Genomic DNA, 27,889 nt, shown 5'->3' on the forward strand with positions numbered 1-27,889 from the left:
TCAGAAGCAAAACAAACTCCTAAACCTGTAAAACTGGATACCTAACAACGCCTCTACAGTGAGGGGTAAGGAAAGAAGAGAGGTCACTTGCCTTTAGGCAGTGCAATTGGATTTTCACCCTTCCCAGTTTGAAAGCTGACAACTCAAATGAGCAAAAGCACTAGGGCTTCAAAGGAAACAGTTCTCATGGTGCCCCACTTTCAGTGTGTATTAATAAAGTTTAGAAGAGGGAACACAGAGCACTCCTTAGGAAGCAGATCTGATCACTGAACACAGAGCCTCTACTCAAGAAACAAGAAAAAGCACACTGTCAGGCACAGTCTGAGGGGATGGAAAGAGTTTTGCAGGCTGCTAGTGTCAATCACAGGTTTTCAGCAGGGAAGTCAAAGTTATAAATCCATTCCCTGAATAGAAGAATAGGTAATGGGCAATAAATCAACAAAAAAAACCAGCAGGAGTAAATGTAATGAGCTTTTATATTTTTTACAGGTGTTGTTAACCCTCTGTTCACACACACAGCTGCAGTGCAGTCACAGTTTATGGCTACAGAATCATCTGTCTGAACATCACTGTGTCCTGAAGAATGAGGCCAAACATACTTTTAGTTTCCAAAATGAAAAGGACACTACGAATGACAACAGGGACAACCAAAAGGAGAAACACATTGCCAGCTTTCAACATACCATAGAAAAGCTATCGGACTGACACAAATTTGATGCTGAATTATTACCGTATTTTCCACAGAATCTCACGTTGATAGCTGGGTATGCAATACCCCCTCCCTCCAACAACTTCCCAGTTATAAACACCTTGCCTTTTCAACCCCTACCCACACCTTACTTTAAAAATCAACATAGCAGATCAAACACCACAACAACTTAGATGTTATGCCCAAGTTTCAGTGGGAAGCTAGAGTGCCTGTACCACAATTATCTTAATATTACAGCTGAAACCCAAAAGGTTCTTAGGGTAGGTAAAAGAAGGGGAGAAGTTGCAGAGAAATATATCCTCCAATGTCCCCCCAAAATCCTGCAAATAGTTTCATGCTGGTATTAGACTAGTAAGCAAGTAAACTTAACTTTGCACATGAACTGCAGTTAATGGATTGAAAGAGGGTCAAACACCTTAGAGACGAATGTAACGACAAGTATTTACAGGAAAGGAGAATTAAGTAAATGTTAAAACTGGAAAACGGAAGATTTGACTGACCAGACCACAGTTTGAGCCCTGGCCCAATTTTAGAAGCCTGGAAAAAATGCCTCAGATCACTTCATAAGCTGTGCGGGGCTCTGGTCACAAGGTCCACGAGAGGCACTGAGCTTCAGGGACCACACGTGCAGGGAACGCATTTCTGGCAAGCCTCCCATCTCTGCGAGCCTGGGAGGAGCAGACTGAATTTAGGATAGCTGTGCCTGTGTTCTTACCCAGTTCAAGCAAGCTATTACACACCTGCCTGTGGAAAGAGGATGCAAGCTTGGCACAGGGATGTCTCTGCAGGGCAGAGGAAACCAAACCAGGCAAGAGAATAGCTGTCTGAGAAATATTGCCGTAAGGCAGAAGTTCTTAACAATGTCCCTTTATAAATGCAATAATCATTAAGAGTCCACAGACTTTAAATGTTTTCTCTTGTTCCAAAAATCTGCTCAGACAGCAGATTCAGTTCTCAAGCTGCCCTGATCCAGATGTGACTCAGCGCAGCAGGCCCACGTCCTTTGGAAAGCTTAAAAAAGTATAAATTAGCATAACAAGGCCCTACTCTCTTCTATTTACAATATCCGCACACAGTAGTGAAAAGATTTTATTTTCAAGATAAAAATTAAAAAAAATAATAAAAAAGTTCCTTATTAAGTACATTAGGAATTCTCCTGCACTAAATCTTTCACTTCAGCTGGAAGTAACGTATCAAAAGACCATTAAAGAAAGAGCTGCAACAAAATCTGAAAAATCAGCTTTCTTTTCAAAAATCTAGATTATTGCAGGGTAGTTTGTATATCCTCACTAATTTCAAGTTTCACTGCATGAGGATGGGTATCGAGGACTCCCAGCTTGTACCAAAGTCAAACTGAAGAACTGAACAATTCATCCTAATAAACATACGGGATACTTATTCATACCTGATTGGGTCAGATAAGAAGCAAAGGCCCCAGGCAAGCTTGACTTTTTGCCAGAAAGAAAGTGCAGCAATTGCTCTCTTAAATGTAACAGGGATGGGTCGGTCTCCAAGATGGAATTTACAGAAAGGTACTTTACTGGCCTGAAAGAGAAAGTACAAATCACTGATCAACATTTCATACCGCAGCACAGTATATCCTTATTAAGAGAAGGTTTATTTTATTCTGTTACACAAGGTGTCTTAGAAAAGAGCAAGTACTGTCATATTTCAGCATGAAAAATAGTTTGGCTTTGCAGTAAATAGTTTCCAAAATACTAGTTCATAAAGGAATACCTGAGCTACAAGATGCAGTAGGTATTGCAGTAAAACCACTAAGTTGTAATGCCACCCTCTTTCGGTTCCTTTTACCTCAACAGAAGGTTTCTGCTCATGACCACTTATGGTGAACAGATAGGGCTCAATATCTGTCTGGGTCTGAAAAAAGTCTAAGGTGAAATGACTGTGGTCATTTTGCTTCTACCTAGGATTTGTCAGGATCACAAACCTATCAGCTTGTCGTGGTAAAATACATTCGAGCAGGAGCTTATGAAACAAGAATGGATGCCAGATACCACGTGACAATGTGAGGTGAGACTTTGCTGTAGCTTAGACTGACAAATTTTAGCACAGCACAGAACGTCTAGAACGTTCTTTCCTTTGCACACCTGTTTAAAAATTTCAACCAACCGCTTTAGAACAGGACAGAGCTAATACATATGCTTTTTTTGTTTGTTTGTTTTCCCACTTACAATGAGAAACACTTAAAATGCTTCACTCTGGTCTGGAATGCTCAGAAAAATAAGCTTTGAAACAGTTTTTTTAAGGATAAATACACCAAATTACTCCAGATTCTTTAACAGCTATGTTATCTCAGATTTCCTTACTAGTACCTAATTTACATAATAATAGCAAGACATATTCTGCAAGGTGGATACACACAGTGAAAATAGTGTCTCGGTATTCCCAGACAAAAAGAAGTAGCTGTGATACACAGCAGAAGTCCAGCGACTATTGAGTTCCCAGTAACACAGCTGGTAGTAGTACAAAAGGGAATGTTAAAAGACCAGGTGGGACTAACAGACTGGTCAGGTATTTCACTTCCTCAAACATTCTCTCTAAATGAATGCGTTCGATCTCGTTCATGCTTTAGAGTTCATTTTTACAGACTGAAACCTTGACAACGCCAACAGTGGGACCATGATCCATATTCAGAATTCCAAAACAACTATCTAACAAGAACAAAACAAATAAATTATTAATGAAATGAAAACAAATGCCATCAGAAATACCATCAGGAAAAACCCTTATTTTGTGAAGCCTTGTTGGAATTGTTTTCATGCCACTTAGGGCTACAAACCTCCATACTTTGGAGCACACTTTGAAGTCAAAGATGATTCTTACTGCTTCACAGGCTTCAGCACAAGTATGGCCAGAGTGCTCTTTTCTAGTCACTAACAAATGGTTTTATTTAGTTCCACTCTGGGAGCAAAAGGCCAGTAATTTGACCTCAAAAAACCCATTTCCAGTTCACACCTCTTTGAAAGCCTCCCTGAATTCTCCTCCCGGGGCCATTCCCAGCTGTTCTGTGATGTGAGCAGAAACCTTCAGAAGCAGCATTTGCATCAATCCAGACATGACTCCATTCTGGCGGAAAAAGGGAGAAAAACATTGGAAAAAAAAAATTCAACAAGCTGTGTGGATTTCTATGAAGAAGAATGCACTGTTAAGAATCATGAAAAAACCACTAATGATCTTAGTGAAGAAGCTGCACTGAAGTTACCTTTTGGAGCCAATTCACTGATCAATACAGCTCTTTGACTTCAGTTTCTACCAGTTGTGAAGTAGCTTTTCACTTCAGCGTGCAGCTGAAGTATTCTCCCTTTCAGCAAAAACATATGGCAGAGTTAAGAAAAGAAAGGAGGGCAGCCAGACTTACATCAGTCTATAATTACTCCACCTGCTTGAAGAAACTGTTTGAGTAACTGAAAGGTAAAACAGCTCATACTGCGCATTTAATGTTTCTTGATCTATCTGGTGACAGAAAAAAGGGACCACAAGAGCATATTCCATTGAATGTACAGTGAACACCACGTTATAGAGATACCAAAAGTGAAATTCCTAGCGGTCTAATCACAAACACTCCCACAATCCTGGGAAACACTAGGCTGAGCACTGGTTAGGTTAACAGCCACAGAAACACAGAGAACCCAGCACTGTGCAAGAAATGGCTGTGCATGACTTCAGCACATATGACCTTAGAAAAGACCTCACAGTCCTGAGTGTGACTCTCTCCCACAAGCAGACTAATGGTCCCTCATCACACAGAGTCTATTATTTTTTGTCAGTGGCTGAGTGTTATCTGTCCCCAAGCATAACCTGTACCTTGGTTATGCATCTCCTCCAGTCTGGCATCAGTGCGTACCGCTACCAGAAGGGGCATTTCCCCCTTCCCTTGCTGAAGGTTTATTTCCTGCTATATCACCAGCTTCATGCAACTGAAGCTGAGGTTGCATGGATAGCTTGAGTTAATACAAATGCTTGAAGTTACCAGAGGAAGGTCCTGGTCTCCATTCCTTGCTCCCAGGGCCATACTCAAACGACCCACCCTGTGCCAGCTCTGATGCTTGCGTGACCTTTCCAAAGGCTGCAGGCAGTTTCTGCAGGTGAGTGGATTCAAGAGCCACTGGGGACCACAACTGGCAAAAGAGAGGGGCTGTTTGCAAAGCCAGCTGATTATCTGCTTTATCACACTACAAACTGGCAAGCATGGCACGCTGTAGGAATGACTGACTGACACACAGTAGTCAAACAATTACGCTGAGCAGAAAGACAGGGCACTGGGCTCCTGAGGAGAGGTGAGGAAGAAAGAGGGCAGTAAGAAAAAGAGTTTTCAGCATCCCCGAAAACCAGTTCAAAAGCCTGGGGGATAAGAGTTTCCAGAAGTTCAGAAAAGATGCCCATAAAGAAAAGAAAACTAGGATTATGCAGCCTGAGGTTACTTGTTGGCTGATCTCCCCTTCAGGATTGATGTATTTGAAGTTGTGTTTTTATCCTGTGGCAGAAAGATTCACCCTGCTGGCTAACAGAGGGATGCACCTTTGAAGCATGTCTGTCATTTGCGCTCTTAACCTGCATGCAAGTCAGGGCCTGCCGTATTTGCTCAGCATCAAGAAGATAAAAGGTGACCAGCAGCCACATGTAGCAGCAATCAGCAACAACTGGCCAGCCAGAAAGAGCTGGGAATAAAGAGCAAAATGTACGAAAAATGATGGGAGCAGGACAGTAAAAGAGGTCATTATCAATACCAGATTATTCAGTGTCAGATAAAGGAAAGCTGATGACAAAAGAACATTAATTCCTGAGTGGCTGGCAATAATTTCACAGGTTAGATGCAACAGCCATAAACACAAACCAATGCACAAGCAGAAACTTAACTGCACAGGCAGAGGGATGCAGAGCTATTGGCACACAGGAGAGAGAAAGCAAAATACTGATTTTATCAGCCCAGTGTTCAGTAACAGTCAGAAAGCAAGAAGAGTGAGAGGGATTACTGGGAAAGGAACAAAACAAACATCAGTGTACTGCTGTACAATCTTTAGAGGACTCTTGCCTTGAAAATAAGATACTTGAACTAGAAAACGTGCAAAGAAATACCAAACATATGAGAACAGATTAAACATATTAAATACCCACAAAGTTTAGGAAAGGATGACTGAGGAAGACAGACTCTGTTTCACAGCATGGAGACAGTGAAAAGGACAGGAGGCGAGAGGAATACCCAGGCAAAGTACAACTGCAGGTTCTAACGCCTTTCCCCAGGCACCTGTTCTTGGCATCTCTCAGAGGGCTTCTGAAGATGATTGTTGTAGGTTTGTGTGGCAAGGTTTTGGTAGCAGGGGGGCTACAGGGGTGGCTTCTGTGAGAAGCTGCGAGAGGCTTCCCCCAGGTCTGATAAAGCCAGTGCCAGCCGGCTCTAAGACAGACCCGCTGCTGGCCAAGGCCAAGCCAGTCAGCAACGGTGGTAGCACCTCTGTGATAACAGATTTAAGAAGGGGAAGAAAAAAAAAAACAGCGTGGTGAGACAGCAGTTAAGAGAGCAGAGTGAGACGATGTGAGAGAAATAACTCTGCAGACACCAACGTCAGTGAAGACGGAGGAGGAGGAGGTGCTCCAGACGCCAGAGCAGAGACTTTTCCCCTGCAGCCTGTGATGAAGACCACGGTGAGGCAGGTTGTTCCTCTGCAGCTCATGGAGGTCCACAGTGGAGCAGATCTCCACCTGTAGCCCATGGAATGGACCCCATGCCAGAGCAGGTGGATGCCTGAAGGAGGCTGTGACCCCGTGGGGAGCCCTGCACTGGAGCAGGCTCCTATCAGGACCTGCGGACCCATGGAGAGAGAAGCCCACGCTGGAGCACGTTTGCTGGCAGGGCTTGTGACCCCGTGTGGACCCACGCTGGAGCAGCCTGTTCCTGAAGGACTATACCCTGTGGGAAGGACCCACACTGGGGCAGTTCGTGAAGAGCTGCAGCCTGTGGGAAGGACTCATGTTGGAGAAGTTTGTGGAGAACTGTCTCCCATGAGAGGGACCTCACGCTGGAGCAGGGGAAGAGTGTGAGGAGTCCTCCCCCTGAGGAGGAAGGAGCCGCAGAGACAATGTGTGATGAACTGACCGCAGCCCCCATTCCCCATCTCCCTGCGCCGTTTAGGGGGAGGAGGGAGAGAAACGGGAGTGAAGCTGAGCCTGGGAAGAAGGGAGGGGTGGGGGAAGGCGTTTTAAGATCTGGATTTATTTCTCACTATCCTACTCTGATTTGATTTGTGATGAATTAAGCTCCCTTTTCTCCCCAAGTTCAGTTTTGCCCGTGACAGTAATTGGTGAGTGATCTCTCCCTGTCCTTATCTCAACCCTCGAGCCTGTCATCACATTTCCTCTCCCCTGTCCAGCTGAGGAGGGGGAGTGATAGAGCGGTTTTGGTGGGCACCTGGCATTTATCCAGGCCAAGCCAAAACAACGACAAATCTTCCACTGAACTCAGCACAGCCACACTTGTACAATATGGGAACCCAGCCTAAGGAGGGGCCTTGGTGCGAAGTCACAGATCCAGCACTAACTGAAGAACTGCGGCCAGAAACAAACCGTTTGTGTTACAGCCCTCTGGATTTCTTCTTTTAGAAACTTTAATTCCCATGGACGCAGCCCTGTGCAAACACAGCCTTGCCACCTGGAGCCTGGAATTGTTCTTCCTACTGCTGCAAGCACACTGGAGGTTAGATTTATGGCACAAGTGAAGGTAGCAAGTGATAGCAGCCTGCTCCTGTCCATATGGATGTACCCGTCACCTACCAATTCACATTATATCTATTTTATTTAACAGGACAATCCTGTACGTTACCTAACATGGAGGGCTGTATCACATGGTGCAAAACGAGAGCTTTTTCAACGTCCAGAAGCATTTAAAAACACCAAGACTACAATATATTCCTGCACAGGTAACTTCAGTCTACAGGAGTAGGTTAAAAAAGCGAGGCTGAGCTACGATTTTGCTGCCACCAGCCCACTTTCTGTTCTGCCCCAGAACAAGGTTTCTCACCTCCTCCTCTGTGTCAGGACCAGCAATCATACAGCCATGTAGGAACACGATGCAGCTGGAAAGCAACCCTGTTCAGTCTGCCACGTGGCCACGGTACGGACACAGAACAGACAGTGGAAACAAGAAGCCAAGGGAGAAGACAAGACAAAACCTATCTCACCAGTTTGGTTCAAGCCAACTGTTCCTGTGCATCTTCAGGTAATCCACATTTGAGCCAGATACCAGTCTGCACTGTGTTGCTTTGCTCAATGGAAAGCAAACAGGTAGTTCTCTGCAAACAACTGTTAAAGGTTTGGAAATTCAGGCAGAGGCTGGAGGAAGGCTGTTTTTCAGCTGCAACGGTTGCTTGATAAGCTGTGAATACCAGTGACCCCACTGCAAGTGTGCAATAGCTTTGTATCACTCTGCTCAGTTTCCAACTTCAGTTAAGAGCAATGAAATGCAATTTTACTGCTTAAGACTTATACAAGTGATTACAAAAAGACAGTTTTCTTTTCCTAATTCGATGCTCAAGAATGAAAGTTACACGCAGTGTTGACATTCGGTGTAACTTTTGGGCCTGAATGCACATTTCGGTGAGAGAGGACAACTGAAGCAGGACTGAGCAGCTTACCAGCTGGTTTGACTTTTATTAGAGAAAAAGAAAGACATTATAATTCAGCACAAGGCATTTGAACTGTTTTTCCTGGTTTTCCCTATATAACCCATGCTGCTGCTGAACCAAAGGGGGAAGGTTGGGTGTTTTGGTTTTTTTCGGTTGAGACTATAGACTGAGAAATGTATTATTTAAAAGGCACAATGCCCAAATTTTATTATTATTTGCATTATGCCTGGTGACAAAGGAGACTAAAATCGAGCCGTAACAACAGGAAGGACCTTTGTATTATTCTCTGGCTTTGAAGCCAACACAGTCTGCATTTCCTACTGTCAGCACACGCGACCACTTCATGCCCTGGTAGGAAGTGCTAATTATAAAGGTGTCTACATGAATTTACATCACAGAGAAAAAAAATCTGCTACTTTATTTTCATTGCCCTTCTCCTCTTAACACGAGAAACACAGCAAACACTACTGCATTTAGCTCCAATACTAAAAAAAGGCTGCTGTGCCCTTTTCTGAGGTCAGAAGAGCTCTGCTGTTCTGGCTGTTGTGAACATGCACTCTTTTGACTACAAGCACCGGAACAATCCACCTTACCCAAAATAAACAGATGGATGCAGTAATTCATGCAATATGCAAGTGTTTTGCAATGTTCTTTCCTTTGATAGGACATAAATAAACAGGGAAGATGCATTATTGCCTAACTGCACGAGTCAGACAGGCCGCACTATGAGACCCCGCACGCACACAAGCAGACGAGCCCCCCGCACTGCAAGCACTTCTGCATGGAGGCAGATTATATGCTTACGAGGGGTGTAATCCTGGAAATTCCTTAATTACATCACTAAACCAATTCTAATGTATAATTATCACACCACACAACCAAAATAACAATCTATGAATTTTGTTCACTCAACTGGACACTGGAAACCCAAGTTGGGCAGAGAGGAACCTGATGAGGTCCAGCAAAGGCAAATGTAGGGTCCTGCACCTGGGGAGGAACAACCCCATGCATCAGTACAGGCTTGGGGCGGACCTGCTGGAGAGCAGCTCTGTGGAGAGGGACCTGGGCGTCCTGGTGGACGACAGGTTAACCATGAGCCAGCAGTGTGCCCTGGCTGCCAAGAAAGCTAATGGGATCCTGGGGTGCATTAGGAGGAGTGTGGCCAGCAGGTCGAGGGAGGTTCTCCTTCCACTCTACACTGCCCTAGTGAGGCCTCATCTGGAGTACTGTGTCCAGTTCTGGGCTCCCCAGTTCAAGAAAGATGAAGAGCTACTGGAGAGAGTCCAGCGGAGGGCTACAAGGATGGTGAGGGGACTGGAACATCTCTCCTACGAGGAGAGGCTGAGGGAGCTGGGCTTGTTCAGCCTGAAGAAGAGAAGGCTGAGAGGGGACCTTATAAATGCCTACAAATATCTGAAGCGTGGGTGTCAGGAGGATGGGGCCAAACTCTTTTCAGTAGTGCCCAGTGACAGGACAAGGGGCAATGGGCACAAACTTAAGCACAGGAAGTTCCGTCTGAATATGAGGAAGAACTTCTTCCCTCTGAGGGTGACGGAGCACTGGAACAGGCTGCCCAGGGAGGTTGTGGAGTCTCCTTCTCTGGAGATATTCAAGACCCGCCTGGACGCGGTCCTGTGCAGCTTGCTGTAGGCGACCCTGCTTCGGCAGGAGGGTTGGACTAGATGACCCACAGAGGTCCCTTCCAACCCCTACCATTCTGTGATTCTGTGATTCACTATTGACCACATACTGCCATTCTAATCAAATGTCCTGTCATTTTTAAGTCAACTTTGTGCTGTTTCACTCTGCCTAGCTTAAAATTACTTCAATACAAGCAAACTGGGTGAAACTGAAAAAATACAGGACAACACCTGTGTCGTGCACACAGACAGCAAACTGCCAGAGTAGTTGTAATTCGAATAGAATCCCACACTTTTCAGCCCAGATTTTTCAAAAACCTCCCTCAAGGCCCACTGTCAATGAGAAACTACTCAAAAGACAAGTGGATAGGAATTAAAAAGAAAGAGCAACACAGTAGGATGAAGGAATGCAACTAAACTGATCACAACCGACAACACTAAAATTAAATGCTTCTTAAATAACTGTGATAGAGATGCAGATTGCAGGGATAATAATCACACTTAAGTGTATTAGTGGAGCATTACAATTACACAGTTAAACTTGTGCCCTGCAAACGGAGCAACTGTTAAACCCAGTATGGTTCCTGCCTAGGTCAACAACTGCCCAAACAATCCTGTTGTGGAACAGAAGCCCTCAATACTCCAGCTGAAAGCAAAATACCAAACCTAACTTTACCACTGGAATGGTACTCTCACCTAGGTAAAGCAGATCAAGTTCCTAGCTGGGAGAACACTGGTTTTGTTTCTAACTTGCCAACTTGCCCTTGACACAAACCTGTAATTCGCACTGAGAGAATCATACCTGCTTTATAGCTTGCTGAAGTTTTTCCAGATTTATTTCTTTGGCTTCCTTTAGTAATGTCTTTTCATCCATCTTTAACATAGAAACTCTGTACTGGCACAGTTCCACCACAACTACATCAGGCTGCACTTCTTGTATCGTCTGAAAAACATGAATTTATTTACACCAGTTTAGGAAGGAATAAACAGAAATGTAGCCAATATTGACACCTTCATGAGAAAAGGGACTTCAGAAAAGCACATTCCAACAAACATTTTCAATTAAAACAATGGTGAAAGAGTAAACAAGACTTCTCCAAACGGCTATGTATTGAGAAAAAACATTAAGGAGGATGACAATGAAATGCTTCAGCTACTGAATGCTTTGGGACAGGCAAATGGAGAACAATTTGTGCTGGGGGCAAAGGGATGTTAAAGTTTCCACATTCACAAAGTTCCTTTGACCATATTCTGTGATCATTTGCAGTCAGAGCTAGAATAAGCTTTCCAAGAACCAGGGTTGATGATCCTGGCACAAGATTCCACCCTCTCTAGCTCCTGGAGAACAAAACCAATCTAAACTGCAGACTTTGCATGAAGTACAGCGTGAAGCAGTTCCTGCTTTCACTAGAGCTTCAGGCCTATTTGCTGTCTGGTATTCCATTCCCAAGTTTGGGGCAGCATGGTTTTACAGCTCAGTATTATACACCTGAGGCACAGAGAAGCTGTATTCTGTTCTAGGCTTTGCATCTTCTCAGCACATCCCCATTACAGCGAGTACGGAACAACCGCAGCACACACTGTCAGTGTGACACGAGGCTTTATCGTGACAGGCAGAGTAAGCTTCACCAGTGAGACTTCTACTTTTAACACCAGCGTTGTACCTATGTTTGTTGTTTAAGCGCAAATAGAAATATTCGGGATGGGAGAGCAATGTATTGCATCAAAAAATTACTAAGATAATACGGCTGCCTCTTAGATCACCCCACAACACTGTTACCCTCCAACAGCTAACTTCAGAAAAATACAGTCTGGAGGCTACAGCACGGAACCGAGTCAGAAAGCAGACGTCATTCTACTTAATGGTAAGCTGACAACATCATGAACATGCTGCTTAAGGACTTCCACTTAGCATCTACCTTCACTACATCCTTTTTGCTGCTGTCACTGAAGTGGGCGGTTCCAACCACATATACTTTAGAACCATCCTCGGTGTCAAGCTCAGTCACAGTGCTTGGTAAATCAGGTTTTTTCTGCCTCTTCTTCATCTTCATCTCCAGAAGAATTTTAAATGCATCTGCATCAGCTATAAATGGTAAGAAAAATGGAAAAGAAAAGCACACTTGACTATAAAGTGCAGGAAAGTAAAACAGAAAATAAAAATGTCACCACTAAACAGCAGAGCAGAGCTAAAAGGCCATTGATTTACCACTGTAATCTTACATTCAGTTCTGAGGCTACATCATTGAGAGTGCCACCACTGGAGAGGCTGCCTCCAAGCATGGGTCTCAGTCCAGGTTTCCTACCCTGTGGACACTGGGACAGGTTGTCCACGCAGTTCAGTAAGGGAAAGAGAGAAGCTGTGTGGCAGGTGAGGTAGATAGAGAAGCAAAGAATACTTAGAAAAGGTATACACTAAATTGTTTAAAAAAAAAAAAAAGGCATTTTTCTTCATTCTAGAACAAAAGTGATCCCTTTTTGGGATTTTTATCTGTATAACAATAGCAACACATGTACAATGGTTTGAATACATTGGTGAAGTCACCTGCACATATTGGCACATATAGGATACCTACAGTACCAATCTTTGCCTTTTCTGTGACTGACACACCAGGGATCAGCATACAATTGAAAATTAAACCTTAAGATGTATTCAGGTCAGGAAACCAATCACTCTTCCTTAGTTTCAACAACAAACTAAGACCAAAATGGTACAATGTGAGTTCAGCCCATCTATGTCAAGCTTGCCATGGAAAATGGGAAGATCTATCACAATTGCTTGTTAAATGCCAGAAAGCTTCATTAACTGAGATAGAGCAGCTTCAGTTTTATATCAATGGGAAGTACAGTAACTTTGAATGAGTTATCTTTAAGCTGTAATGCATCTTAGAAAAAAAAGCATCAAGTAGGAAAGCAGCGTCTTGTTTCCAACCAACTCTCTTTCTCTGGCAAGCTGCTGCACAAGTTAGCAGAGGTCTCAAGTGGTCCAGAACCCTGGAACAAGATCATAATTCCAGGAAAAAAAAAAAAAAAGGTTAGTCAACAGCTTGCAGGCAGGATGTCAAAGACGCAGATAAATTACAGCCTCCTACCACACATCCATTTGTTTCATCAATCTGGTTTAACTATGTGGCTCTGGCCCCAGATCTGTCCCACAAATACTTATCTCACAAGACTTTGTCAAAAAAAACAAATCCCAAAACAAAAAGCCACCCTCCAACATCCTTCTTAGCATTTTAGCAACCTGCCACTTCATGGTCAATACACAAGAACATGGTGTGTTGCAATCAGTATGGTCTGGTGTAAGACCACGTTGCTGCCAAAACAGACGGTGATGCCAAGGAGGGTGTGGGGAAAACATGACTGTACAAGGAGGGAGAAGAGGCAGGGCTGTTGCATTTGTAGTACTCTCAGTCACATAATCATAAAAGCAGCCACAGCAGATCAACCAAAACCAACCTAAGCAAATGTCCTGCGTCCCACAACGGTCAAAAGTGGGTATCTAAGGAAGAGTATATGAAATGGGGAAGCGCGCACGATACCTTCCCCAAATACTGTCCTAGCCTAAAGCCATTTACGGCTCAGATTCCCCCAGTTGAAAGTGGTTTCTACATATTCAGTAGACCTTAACAGATTTCCTTTCTATTCATTTTCCAGCCTTCACCTCATACATATATTGAGAACCAGACTGAATAATGTTTCATGGGAAGAAAAACTTGTGTAACAGTGCAGTACCAGATGTTATCCTTTAAGGACATAATCAAGGAAAACATTCTCAGGAGCAGCTACGTTTTTATTAAAGCAATTTCTATATCTGGAGAAAAAAAACAACATAAAAAATTAATCTGCTTCTTTAGGTTGGAATGCTTTTTCCCATAGCTTTAGTCAAGGCTCTGTTTGCTCCCATGATTGTTATTTCTGAAAGCTGCGATCCCTAGGGATTATTCAGCAACTTCAGCACTATAGTAATGTTGCTGTTACCTGCTAATTTGCCCTAAGGTGGTTCAGAGCCTATTATTTGCCAGAAAGCACAATCTGAATGCTCCTATTGTTGAAAATGAACATCATGTACATCACAACAGTGTATCAATAAACGCAAAGCAAATCCTAAGAAGCCTTTGTTTTCTCCTCCTGAGAAAGAAATGTCTGTCATCTGATCCTTACCACTAAAAGGTAAGGACTGATACTCTTGCCGGGCTTCACAAGACAGTTTTGGCTGGAATACTTCTATCTCCACATCCTGCAGGCTTGGCCTTCATATCAAAACATTACCATGCTGGCATGGGCAAAGTATTCCATTGGGACAACTGGAGTAGATGATGTAGCAGTAGATGCCAAAACACCAAAGCAAACATACTTCTCCATCTCTGGCTTAGAGAGCAACGATTAAGATTAAAACAATAGCTCAGTATATCTATTAAATAAAAAAACATTTATTTTCTTTTGAAAGCATGGGAACAGCAAACTGACAATTGACATGTCATTGCTCTTTCAAAATCTGGTTTACGCAACTGGACCTCTCTACAACTCATGAACAGATTAATTCACACATGACCTCATTCACATCTCCCTTTTGTGCTAACAGCCACATCCTTATTAGGTAAGGAAAAGGCATGGACATTTAGCTCAATATACCTCCAACGCAACACACCCTCCCCAGCCCAACCAGAAACATACAGATATTCTGCGATACACTTGACGTTTCCTTTGGGCCATCTTCTGGTGCTTCAGAGGACGACATAGGATCTGCAGCAGCCTGTACGAAACAAATTCAAAAGGAGGCTGGGAATTATAATGAAACGTTTTAATACATCTTTCCCCATGTGAGTTGGCTCAATTTGAACCTATATATAATATTCAAGCAAGTAAATAATTTAAGCAGTGTCAACAGTTCAAAATGTCTGTGGTTTTACAACTGTTTTTCTCCTAGCTGGATATATACAAGAAAGAACATATTAAAAACTATTTCATGTCTCTTTTCAAAGGTAATATTTATATCTGACATGGAGTTTAAAAAAAGAAAAAGAACAAATTTATCTCTAACACTACCATAGAATTTTCTGTATGGAAACTAAAATGTGCACAAATTTTATAAGATGGCATAGTTGAGTCAACTACCAGGCAACATTAGTCTGTCAGGAGTCTGACAAAGTTAATCAGCACTCACAAGAATACACACATCCATTCTAGAGGAGTCTGCTCAAGTATTTTGTTCTGTTGGAATATGTGTAAGGTAACTAGATGACCCACAGAGGTCCCTTCCAACCCCTACCATTCTGTGATTCTGTGATTTCACAATACACACACCCAATCTTACAAAGTTTCTGTGTATGTTGACTTCATACACATCAGAAATCACAGGCAAAAGGATGCAAAGCATCTGCATAGTTTTGTTCTCTAAAGGACCAGAAGGTAATTGAAAAGATTCCTAAAGACTGACTTTTAAATATTATCACTAGAAGTATGAGGCAAGCCTTTGGCTAACAAAACCTTTCTTAAACTAACAGGCAAGTTTTAAAAGCCGTGCATAGAATTTAAACAATCCCAGTCATCCAGCTTATGTCATCCAAGCCAGAGAGGCAGAGTTAGCGCAGAAAAGAGAGACTTCAGAATCAGGAAAAGCCCAACTATAAACTCTCTTTAGGCAACTACATTAATTCAAAGTTGAATCAGGATGATTATTAGGAGAATCTGGAATTCTTGAACAACACCAAGTCAAAAAGCTAGAGACAGGATGTGAATCCCTCATCATTCAAGTACCTTCCAAATGAGAGGCAGTATTAATGAGCCAGCAAGCAGGCAGCCAGGCTCTCCTGAAGGATGTCAGCTTTTTAGCTAGAATGACTGGTTTATTTACTTTGTGCTTAACCTAGTAAGGTTTAAAACAGGACTGTACAAAGCACATCCAATTGTTAAGAGTTTTCAACAAGAGTAATTGATTTCTTCTTGCATTCCATTATGCCAAACAGTTATTTTCAGATAATAAATCCTGGGTGTCTTACCTTGGCCCCACTGAAGGTAAGGCAAAATTTATCATGTATTTCATGGAGTAAGATCAAAAAGTACAACAGCTTTACTGTGCAAAGTTTAAAACAGTCACAGCAACATATCCTTTCACTACAAAACAAAAGCCTGTTCATTGACAACTGCAAACTGCAATTACACCACAAATTGCAATTACATTCACAAATCTACTTTAACACCAGCTCAGCTTTTGATCACAACATATGGGTTGACTCTACTGCCTACAGACTCTACTCACAAAAATATTTTTGAAAAATGTATCCATCTGTAACATATGGAATTAATCCTGTCACGCTGGCTTTGTCATCATAACAACATTACAACACTGCAGTGGGAAAGGCACTAAGCACCACATTAAGAGTCTGCCTTTTCTTTGTTTTTTTTTCAGTTGACTAACAGGACACAGAAACCGACATTCTGGTATCTCATAAAAAAAATAAATTCCTGAGCTTCATCTAGTACACCAGAAAAAGGTTTTCAGATACACGGATATGAAAGGAGAAGGAACAGTAAGGGTAGAAAAAAAGCAACTCAGTTTAATTTGGCAAAGTACTTAACCTATGTACAGTAAGGTCATTTGTATACAATAAATTTGTGTAATTTACTCTCAAAACACTTTTTCCTCCTAAAGGTTTAAGCTCATAGGTTAGGCTATTTTCTGCAATTCCTCACTTGCAAGTAAATTAATACAAGACCCTTTTTATCTGTTGCAGTTGGAGGGAAAAGGACCCTGAAAAGAAGAACCTAAATGTGGCAAAAAAACCCCCCAAACACTCAGCCCCCACCCCCCTGTTTTAAAAGCGGTTTCACACTGGTAGTCTTGACCCTCTGATTTTGCAGACCTTCCCTGAGGATGAGTGGAAGAATCTGGCTGGTTCAGAGTCTTGGCCTTCCCTGCAATTCTACCCAGAAAAAAAATCTTCAGCTCCAAGCCCTACCTCAGGCTGTTGCTCCTCTTGCATCCCTGCAGCGTAGGCTTGTCGTCACCAACCACACACGAACTGCAAGAAATAAAAGGAATGGAGAAGAATTAAAAATTAATGGCACAAGCCAGAATACTAGTTTAAGAAATGTAAGGGGGGGAATATGGAAGCAGAGGTGTCTCTACACTGTCTAACAGAAGTTGAAGTAATAAAAGCAGCAAACTGAAGATGCACAAATGCCACCTTTTCAATTATGCTGCTGTTAAAGAAAAAAAAAAAGGCAAACAATAAACACCCCCCCCCCTTCAGTGGGGTAAAACTAGCCTGTTTCAATCTGTTCTTGAATTGGCTCTAAATCCAGAGCATGGTCCTGTACTTTACTACTCCATAGTAAACAAGGGTGGATTTCATGGGAACTCGAAATTTGCTTTTACTGCTGTCTTAGATTCTGCAAAAATGCCTTTTTCCCCCAGATCACTCGTAAGTAATTGAAGACACAGGATAGTTGCCAAAAAGATTTCAGCAACAGCAAAAATTTTGCTCAATTATATCAGCAGTTCTCCTAAAAAAAAAAAAAAAATACATCAAGGCAGTTTTTAGGCAAATTTTAGGAATCATCTATATTTGTAGGACTCTACCACTACAAGGAATAGGAGAGCAGTCAAAGTCTCAATATTCAAACAGAGAGCCACACACATTGTTATCTGATCTGCACTGTGTTATCACGTATGTATTTACAAATATGCCAGGGTCAGAACATGAGTAAGATCACGCCTGTGTGAAAAACCCTGGGAACTGAGTTTTCACACCCTCAGTGAACGGTTTCCATGTCTCGGTTTTAAGATTCCTTCTTCCATCCATGCTGTTCAAGTCCGGAAGTCCTCCCCGAAGCTGGCAGAGTGCTACGATCTGACTTCGATGCTGCTCTAAGGGGATTGCACAAGACCCCGAGTGCGTGACTAGTGCTCACTCTGCCAACTCTCACTGCTGTCCCACTACAACCGAAGCACATCCTGGTTTCTAGCCTTTGTTTTCAAGTAAGTTGTTTTGCTTTCTAGCTTTGCTTAAAATATGTTTCTACAAAACCGGTGTTTGCCTGGGCAGCGTGAAGCGTGCAAGAGCAATTCTGACAGCCGGCACACCTCCCCCCACGCCTGTCCGGAGGGACTGCGGCAACCCACACCTTGGTGCTGCCCACTGCTAGCGCTCAGCCAAACAGAGAGTGCAGCTGCAGGCTGGGCAAGAAAAACACGGGGTGGCCTCGCTTCTGCACGCTCCCTCAACAAACCGCCCATGACACCCAACACAGCCCCCCACCCTGAGCAGGCAACAGCTATGGACGCGGCTCCCAAGCTGCGAGGCAAACGCCTTGTTGAAACAAAACCTACACACTGCAAACAGCCCGAGAGGCACAGTAACAAACTGGTTATTCAAAACCATGCAAGAAGTCCACACAGGCAATGCAAGACGCAGTTTGCCAAGTACTCCATCGTTTTCGCTACAATGCATAATATAAATTCAAAACCAGGACCATGCCCTCCAGGGGTCAAGCGAAGGGAACTTGGACGTCAGAGTAAGCAGAAACAGCAGGTGAAGCTGAACCACTCTTCTCTTCCTCAGGGTTCCCATGATTTACGTGCAGCATGGACAGCTCTAAATAAGCACAGCAGAAGGAAACCCCTGCCCCAAGACCTGCAACCTGAACGGGGACACGCCAGCCCACCCAGACAGCCTGGTGGCACTGTGGGCTTAAGCGAACCCAGTGCTTGTTTTTATGCTGCCCTGTCTCTGACAGGCTGCTTTAACTATTTGTCCAGTCCTGCAGTAAACCAGACTGCAGAGCAGATTCAGGTTAAAAAACCAACTCCTTTTGTTCCCCCACACCCCACCAAGGCATTTTAAACCCAGCTGACCAGACAGCTGCAGGAACAACGGCAGCAGCAAAGCTGCAGGGACAGCGTGAAGCAGAGATGCTGAAACCGACACTGCCCTCTGAGAAAATATTTGTCCAACCACAACATCAGCCAGGGGTGTACCAGTACTCCCATGCTCAGCTCTGGGCTTGGCTCTCAATTGGTTTAGGTGCAAAATACCACAGTGTTTTTCTGCCAGTGAATCAGCTGGCTCCAAACATAAACTGAAGTTCTAAGCTTGGTTGAGGCCTGCTGGGGTTTGAAAACCTGTCTCTTTTCTATGGGAAAAAACTAAAAATAGTAAACTGCAAGTTTCAGTTAAAGAACAGACTTCTATACAGAAGCACCGGGTGATTCTTTTTCCACCAAGTGACATTTCAGAAAAACTCATCCCTTTCTCACAACAGGGTAAACAACGTGTCTGATACTGAGGAGAGAGATCTTCTCTTAAGTTTACTCATGCTGACTAGCACTGCTTTTTATCTGACCTGTACAACCTCTGGAGAAAGCAAAGCTGTTCAGCGTGGTTCCCAGCTCCACCACTGCAGGGTTGCAGTGTCTGCAGGGACCCCACGGCACAGTACCACGATGGTCAGATGAGAGACTGGGCAGCCACATCCACCAGCAAGTCTGCCACCACTTTCTTCTAGGAGATCTTGTTCTCAGATGCTTAGACTTGCTCAAGACCCACTCGAGGTGAAATCTGCCATGCAGAAGAACTGTTTCTGGATTATTTTTTGTTTCCTTAGAACATGCCCAGGAATTCAGGTTACTCAGTCAACATTGAGAAAACTCTTACAATTGGTTGTCAACAGCAGACTAAAACTCAGCTGAACAACTGCCATGAAAATCTGCACGTGTTCAAGCTCTTCCTTAGTGTGAGGGATGACAGGCACAAAACACGTCAACACCAGGGCATGGACAAGGCTGGCTACTCAGCTAGGCAGTGTCCTCATCGACAACTCAGGAGCAAGTGCATATATCCTCAGAACTGGTCAAATACCATGGACTCCAGGCTGACCTAGCTCATCCATGTGGAAAAGCTACCATCCCTGTACATCTACATATCCACAGAAGACATCCACATCCCAGAATACTTGAAATATTAATCCTGAAACCTCTGAGAGAGGACTGACCACAGCTTGCTGTTACACAAGTTTGGAACTGAAGTGTACGAATCTGTATGCACTCCCTCCCACCGTGTCCAACAGCGAGAAAAATGGTGCCGATTCAGACCAAATCTGGCAAGCACCTGGGCAACTTAAATTCAAGCATTTCCAAATTTCTCAGAGCTTGCTTTTTCAACCTTGCAGTTTCTTTTTTTTTTTGTTTTCAATCAAGTTCAGCTTCCTAGAGAAATGAGACTAGGTAACAAGGCAGAGCTTACTTGTCTGTGCTTGCTAACCCACGGGTGATTTTTAAACAAACTTGGCAGTGAGGTAACAGTCTCGGTGTCATTCCGAGGAGCAGTGCACAGCACTCCAGGAAAAAAAAGATTACTTCAGATTATAGGGGTTGGTGCACGTGCACGTGAAAAAGAGGAGGTCAGCAGAACCTGCCAGGGAACAGAAGGAAATTCAGCCCCAAGTTGTAAAGCCACAGGCAAAAGCAACTGTTCAGACAATAATTTATTGTGTCCCATAATATGTATACCACATCATCTCATAACCTCAAGTTTTTCTAATTACCATGGGATTTGGCACGAACATGTGAAACCAATCAAATCCCTCCCCTCCAGCCACTTAAAAGGCCTGTAAGAGGTCCTTGTGAGATAAACCACATACTGAAAATCTCAGGTACGACAGCGCATTTCTTTCAGACTAACTGGGAGATGCAGCTTCTAGGCGCTCAAGGATCAGAGATTAGAAAGTATTGCTGTTAGCTGCCAGGTGACTGTCTGCAACTGGGATTCATTCCTCCTGATGAGAGTGCCACCAAGAAAATTCCTGGTGCCAGAAGAAAGAAGCAGCTGCCAGACCTGGCTCCTTATGATCCAGCAAGACTGGGTTTTGCCTCTGGGATTTTCTTGAAAGGGCTCCTTGCTCATTGAATTCCCAATTCAATTACCTTTTTCCCCAGCAAGTGGAATTCTCACGCTTGTTTCATCTTCGCTTGTCCTCGAGGGCCTGCCATTCACTGAGTGATTAAATATTGTTAAATATTGTAAAATTTGGCCATCACTCATCTTACCAATAGGCATCTATTTCCTTTCAAGGTCTCCTTGTCCTGACAGGACACACAGGGCAGCCATTCACACTTTACATTTAATAAATAAAGACATAGAAGGGCATTTCCTATAACTACGACCTCAGTGAGCACTGTGGAAGAGGGGCTGTATTCTTCCCCTACACTTTGGGGATTATTTTTTTTCCTCCCAATACCACAAGTTCAGAAAGGAGCACGCAGGCCAGTGCAACATCTTCTAGCAACGCTTACCCTGCACAGTGACTGACAAAAGCAGGGTGACAAGGACCTCCCTGCCATGCTGTTTCACACCAGTCCTCCAGCTTTCTGAATGTAAAACAGCTTCAGCAGAGCTTCCTCTTGGCACGAAATACGCTCATGAACTACTGGCCCGTTCTTCATACTGGGTGGTCTTAGCCAACCAGAGTGTTTTGATTCTAGCTGCGTATTTAGGCTTTTGAAACTCTCTTAGCTCGCAGTCTCGAGGAGACAAGAGGTATGCTCACTAGTCAGGGGTTCTAGCAAGGCAAGTTGTAGGCATTAGAACAGGAGCTACCATTAAAGAACAAATGCCCTTTGTTGTTTTATTTCAACTAGGTGGTTCAGTGAGACAGTTCAAGCACAACACAGAGAATGGACAGGCAGGTCATTAAGGTACCCTACAGCAAGACTGAATTTCTTCCTTTATCGTCTTGTCTAAATTTGCTTCCTTCAGACAGTGATTCAACTGAATCAATAAAAAATGTTCCTGCCTATAAAATAACCTAGTCAGCTACTCTTTAAAAAGATTTTTATCGAATGCTTTTTTTCCTTCTGAGCTATACAGAAATTCAGAAGCAGCATGCGCTTTTCTCAACATGTTGACACTGCAAGAGGGAAACAAATTTCTCTGTAGTCTTATAATTGCTCTGCACTTTCTACGCACTGCATGCAAGTCAAAATAACCAGTAACAAAATAAGAGCCACACAACTTTTACAACTTGTTTCACCTTTTATTGAAAGGGACACCAACAATTTTTATGTTTGATCCCCCCCCCTCCCAATCTAAACGCATGTATTACTGCTTTAGATAGTTACAATATTCACTAGCATTGCAGGAAGTATCCATATCTCTCAGCACTTGAAGTATTAACGCTGCAGCCTCAGAGAAGGGATTATATGTACTTCCTTCTTTTACAAATAAGGAACCAAGGTGTATGAATACTTCAATACGTTTATAAATCTGACCTCTGCTATCTGAACAAGTAGTCAGAAGGCTGCTGGAGCTTTCAAAGCATTTCAATCTTGCAATGTGAATTTTCCTTTGTTTTTAATCCTTCAGAAGGTGGTCCCCCCACACCCTTGGGACAGCACATCCTCCCAGCAACATGCCAACATTGCTCATCCTTGTTCCCCTAGAGTCACTGTAGGAAGGACGAGAGGTAGGCTAAGGACTGAATTTGATTCAAGAGCAAGCTGTCAAACAGTGAAGTGGGCATCCTCCAGTGAGAATACAGGACACCTCACGCAGGTCACGCTGTGACCGAGCCAGAACTGACCTGTGCTGGTCATAAGCCACGGGCACACGCAAACGACCATTTCATGAACAGCCCCCTGACCCAGCCCTCTAACACCAATATCACTGGCCAGAACACAGACAGTTGCCATCCACCTGGCATGAGATGCAGCAATAAAAATTTACTCACATCTACATGCACCAAGTGTGCCATGTCCCTTCTATCCTCTAAACCTGCAGTTTCACTAGCAAGAGATGTTCGGTTTAGCTGGTGCAGCTTGTGCACGTCAGATTCATAACGTGCACTGCATAAGCACGTTCATTTGAATGCTGCTACCTATTAACAGGACCACTGATTTTATGTAAACAGAAGAGGCATATCAACACTTCAGAAGACACACACACAACTTCTCTCCCACTGGCAAACCACCGCACACATTACTCGCTGTCTGGAACACCTAACAAAGCAACTCCCATGCCTAACATTTAACCTGCCAAGAAGGCGAAACCAACTCAACAGATACCCACCTAGGTCTCAGCACCAGCCTCTGCAGTGGAAGCAGAGTACTTAAGATTACTGAGGTTTCTTCCACTCTTGTGCACAGAAATCTTACAAATGTTTACAAACAATCATCAGCTCCAAATGGTGTCTCTTCTGTGTTGATAGACTGCTCATACTCAGAAGGATGCATCAGCTGAAACCTGACTGCCAATTAATGCAGCAGCCACGAATTCAGAAATTGGAATGTATTTCAAAACCATCACCAAGGTGACCTACTCTACATATTGCACGTATCTCTGACACAACCCACGCCTCTGAAACTTAACTGAGCAACTGGTTCTGTGATCACAGATGGTTGTAGATTGCGGCTCTGGTTTCTCATGACTCAGTAGTTCATAAATTTCAAAACAAAGATTTTTACCCTCTGAGCATCAATGAGATGTTCCTGCAACATGAAACGTGCTGATGCATGTAGCGTAAACTCAGGTACCTGCACGCTGGAGCCAACATCCATTTGCAAATTTTGGAAGCTAAAAGACACAAGTCACAGACAACTAAGTTCATTTTGTTTGAAGGAAGGTGTTGGAATATGGGAGTATCTGGCCTGGGACACTGATGCACTGACCCGTTCATCAGTGAAAGACAGGAAGGCATTCTCACGTGTTTTGTGGTTTCAGGAATTATCACTATTACATTGACTAGGGCTACTAGATGCAATGAGCAAGTATAAGGTGAATCAAGATGCTAATGCAGAGCAGAACTATGAACAAACAACAGGCCAAATCCTCACTGTTTTAAGGGGCTGTACAGAGGTTGCTGAATTTGGAAACACGGGGCAGAAAGACGAAAGTGACGTGGCCCAAGTCTGGCCAGCCACTTTAGAACCTACACACCTAACCAAGTCACCTTCCTATTTTATTCCAATAGGAATCATGTGAACTCAGGGAAGATTTGGAACCAAAATATTTTATTAGACTCTCCTGCGATCAGCAGACTGGGGTAAGATACCCACTCAGCACATCTCCTCCCTCCAGGCCATTCAAAACTATGAACCAAGTGATACTTCTGATTCTGCGGAACCCTCTGCAAAACACTCCCAAGCAGAGCAACAGCAAAAGGGCACAGGTGCTGTATGCACAGTTTCTAGGGAGTTCTACAAGAAGCAAATTTTCCACTCTCTATTCATTACCTACGAGCACCCAGTGAAGAAGATGGGTAGAGAAGTTCTGCCACGGACACTAACTAGTGGCTTGGAAGATACTTGACTGTGCTCCACAAAACTGTTGCAGAAGTCTTCTTAAACTCCACATATACATTTATTCCATGTGTCAGTGGCTGTCTGCTGAGATATGCAGAAGCTGGGTCTCGAGTACTGGCAGACACTCACATTAATTAATTCTGTTATGCACACTTTTAAATGCAATCCTTACGATGGTAAAAATTGGGATTTTGTAGGACAAAATAATCTTGCCCAACTGCCAAACACGGTATTTATCAGTGCTCTTCTGCCTGCCCCTTCCATCCTAGTCTCCAAACAGGAGCTGGGAACAAGCTGATCTACTCTTTTTCAAACTCACCAGGTGTTCACAAAAGCTGAAAACACTGTTACATGACAGAGGCCCATGTGCTGGCAACAAGCAAAGACACAGAGCTCTATTGTGGCAGGGAACTGGAGAAAGAGGGACAGGTCTGAAGGCAGACCTCAGAGAGACAAAGCCCCAGGAAAGCTACGTAATGCCAGCCTGCCAGCACAGGAGCCCCCCTGTTAGCACTAACCGTTCAGTACTACAGACACTCACACCAACCAGGAAAGTCGTCTCACTTGCGACTCCATCCAGCCGCTGCACCGCTTGTTGGATGTGTAAAGCGCCCTGCACCTGACAAGCTCGGTACTTAAAAAGCCATCTTCTCTCAAATGATTATCTCCATTTCCTTTCCTAACTGCTGCCCTCCAAAGAAACGAGAAAACCCCTCAGCAGCTCCTGATCCTGGTTCCTCATACACAGGCCTTCTTTATCGGTTACCCTGTACCTAGCTGTCTTACCGTCCTTCGGCATCATGGCTCCCAGCTGTGCAACACGGGAGACGTGCGTCCCACCGAGGTGAGATCAGGATCTCCAGAGGTACCCACAGGTGACTGGAGACCTTTTTTCAACCCCATCAGCATTCGTGTTGCTGTGCAGCTGTGGTGCAGGCTCTTGCTCGCTCTCGCAAGTGTGCACGCCCTTCCTGCACAGAGACACAGACCTCTGAGCGCGTGTGCGCGGCGTTGCACCGTCTGTACAGACGAGGTTATTTTGCAGACAACCTGCAGGGCTTAACCACTGGAAAACACGAACTCCTGGAGCTCCAGCGTACTCTCTGCTGCAGCCTGGTACATGGTGTCATCAGGACACTTCAATTCTTCCGCGTGGAGATGCTAAATCTCTGCATCCTTCAGCGATTTCACTCAAACTGCATAGCATGTCAACTAAAGGCAGGTGGAGGGGAAGGAAGGAGGCAGAAGAAAACAGCCCCTCTGACTTCTTTTTTTTTGAAAGAGAAAAAGAAGCGAAAGGAAAGGAAGAGACCTTGTCTCCGAGCGCATGCACATTTTCATATAAATCTTATAAATTCCAGTTAATATTAAAGCACCCAAGAGTCATTCTGCAGGCAGGAAAAAAAGAATTCACTCCTACTCATAGAGTTTGTAAGTTCAAATGCAGAACCACAGTATTAACTACCGTGTTTGTAGCATCTCAACATTGAGTGGCCCTTTACAAAAACCTTCAATAATTGAAGGTCTGACCTCACAAATGACTCGCATTCGAAACCTGTTCGCAAATACCTATCCAGTAACAACCATTACCAACAGAATATACCGGTGAAACCTAGTACTAAATTGGTTACGGCAGACAGGCGGTGCGGCTAGCCAGTGCTTCCCGGGCAGGACAAGCTGCAGAACCCCTCCTTCCCACGGGCACTGGCGGGCAAAGGGCATGCTGCGATATCCCTTCAGACTGCTGCAGTTACGCACCCCTCCCACTCAACCTGCAGCACGCTTATCTCTGGCCTGCTCTCCTTTTTTCATTTTCTAAGGCTGCCCCAAACCTCTTTCTTCACTCCTCCCAAGTAGAAAATAAGGAAACAGAAGATGCTTTCTGAAAAGTACTATTATAAAAAAAAGCAATCGGATGAGTCTCCCACAAGCAAGATGCCCAAACCACTGTGTTTTACTCACAGCTGTGGTGGTGGCAGCAGCAATGTTTCATCATATTTACCATACGGAAGAAAGAATGCACTGAAAAATACATCTAACTCTTCTAGCGCTGAATTAAACAATATCTGAATCTACAGTTAAGACACGAGTGCCAGACACTGCGACGGCTGACAAATTTATAATCAGTAACTAAAGTTACTGAAACTTCAAAGTCTACCGAAAGCCACAAACAGCAGGGCACAAACCAATGCCACAGGCGTAATCCAGAATTTTCCATTAATAAATTCATTTAGCTCACCATAATTAAATGTTATGTGTGTTATTCTCCTACTGCTTATGGTCTATCCCCTGCTAAAAGACAGCAGGGAAACCCCTAAAATCTGTTTGGTTTGGGGTTTCCCCGTGCCCCCCGTTTCTTTGCTTTACTCTGTTGGCTTTCGAGGAAGGAATACGTGCATTCATGAGCTGAACAGTAGGTGCACAAATACGAGGTGCTACAAAACGGAGAAGCGATGCCATTCCAGGCACCACCGGTATTTCTCGGGACTGCTACTGACAGCACCACAGACGCAAAGCAGCACCTAACCTCCAGAAGCCCATCCTCTGGCTGTTCCGACCCGGCAGCCACCGCTCAGCAGCCACACCTTTCTGCAAAGTTCTACCAGACAGAAAGGCCCCCTTTCCTCCTGAAAGCTAGCCAAAAGCAATCGGCTTCGCTGTACGGGTACTGGCGCACAGGGTCACCGGTACGTGTGTCTTCCTCGAGAGAAGAGCCTGGGGCGCCAGTTATTTCTGAGGCCTGGGTTAACGAGAACTGTTTTCAGAGGCGAATTCAGAATCCTGATTTCTGAGTTCACTGCACGCGACGCACAACGCGGGCAGGCTAAAAAACAGTCAAAACTGTCCAGACAGCAAAAAACAACCAGAGAGAAGCAAACCCGCGAGTCTCTGCTGCCCTCCTCCCGGGCTCCCCCCGCCCCGCGCCTCGGAAGCGCGGAGCAGCCCGGGGCGCCCCGCACACGCCCCCGGAGCCCCAGGGCCGGCCGCCGCGCAGGGCTCCGGCGGGGAGCGGGCGGGCAGCGGCCTCCCGCCCTCCGCTTCCCCTCCGCTTCGCGCTCCAGGCTCCGGGCGACGAGGCCGAGGAGGCCGCCCCCGCCCGCAGAGGGCCCCTCAGCCCCCGCCGCCCCCAGGGTCACCGGCGGGGCAGCGCCCGGCCGGCCCCGGCCCGGCCGCCCTTCCCCGCGGGCCGGGAGCGCTTCCAGCGGCGGCAGCGGGCCGCCTCGCCCCGGCCGCCTTCCCGCCCGAGCGGGGCGCTGCCCCGTCGCGCCTCCGGGCCGGCCACCTGGAAGGGCCGGGCCGGGCCGGGCCGGGCGTGAGGGGGCAGGCGGCGAGGGGAGGCGGCACCGGGCACGGGGAGAAGCGCGACAGCCCCCGCGCTCCCCTTCACACCCTCCCGCGTCGGGGCTCGGCCCCAACACGGCACCGCCGCCGCCGCCCCCCGGCCCGGCAGGACGCGGGCGCTGCGGCCGCTCCCCCCGTCCCCCCGGCTCCCTCACTTGCCGTGCGGGGCGGCGAGTCCCGGCGCTGCGGGAGAGGCGGCGGCGGGGGCACAGAGCTCCGGCGCCAGGGCCACGCCAGCCAGGCACCATGCGGCAGTAGT

The 27,889-nt window shown here is 44.9% G+C and overlaps 1 protein-coding gene across 3 annotated transcripts in view; it reads right to left on the reverse strand.

The window, feature by feature from the left end:
* Positions 1-27,889, reverse strand: part of TRABD (TraB domain containing) — a 37,408-nt gene extending 9,519 nt beyond the window's left edge. The window contains exons 1-7 of one of the 3 annotated variants that reach the window (XM_075428953.1): positions 27,790-27,889; positions 16,952-17,014; positions 14,667-14,745; positions 11,909-12,075; positions 10,792-10,932; positions 3,686-3,796; positions 2,115-2,254 (exon numbers count right to left, since the gene is read on the reverse strand). In XM_075428953.1, the coding sequence (XP_075285068.1) occupies positions 2,115-2,254; positions 3,686-3,796; positions 10,792-10,932; positions 11,909-12,075; positions 14,667-14,745; positions 16,952-16,975 (662 nt within the window). In that variant the 5' untranslated portion in view covers positions 16,976-17,014; positions 27,790-27,889. Of the gene's footprint in view, positions 1-2,114; positions 2,255-3,685; positions 3,797-10,791; positions 10,933-11,908; positions 12,076-12,212; positions 12,350-14,666; positions 14,746-16,951; positions 17,015-27,785 lie in introns of those variants that run through there. The other 2 variants (XM_075428954.1, XM_075428956.1) reach the window with 2 other exon arrangements.

The sequence above is a fragment of the Opisthocomus hoazin genome, chromosome 8 (genome assembly GCF_030867145.1).
Source record: "Opisthocomus hoazin isolate bOpiHoa1 chromosome 8, bOpiHoa1.hap1, whole genome shotgun sequence".
Taxonomy (NCBI): domain Eukaryota; kingdom Metazoa; phylum Chordata; class Aves; order Opisthocomiformes; family Opisthocomidae; genus Opisthocomus; species Opisthocomus hoazin.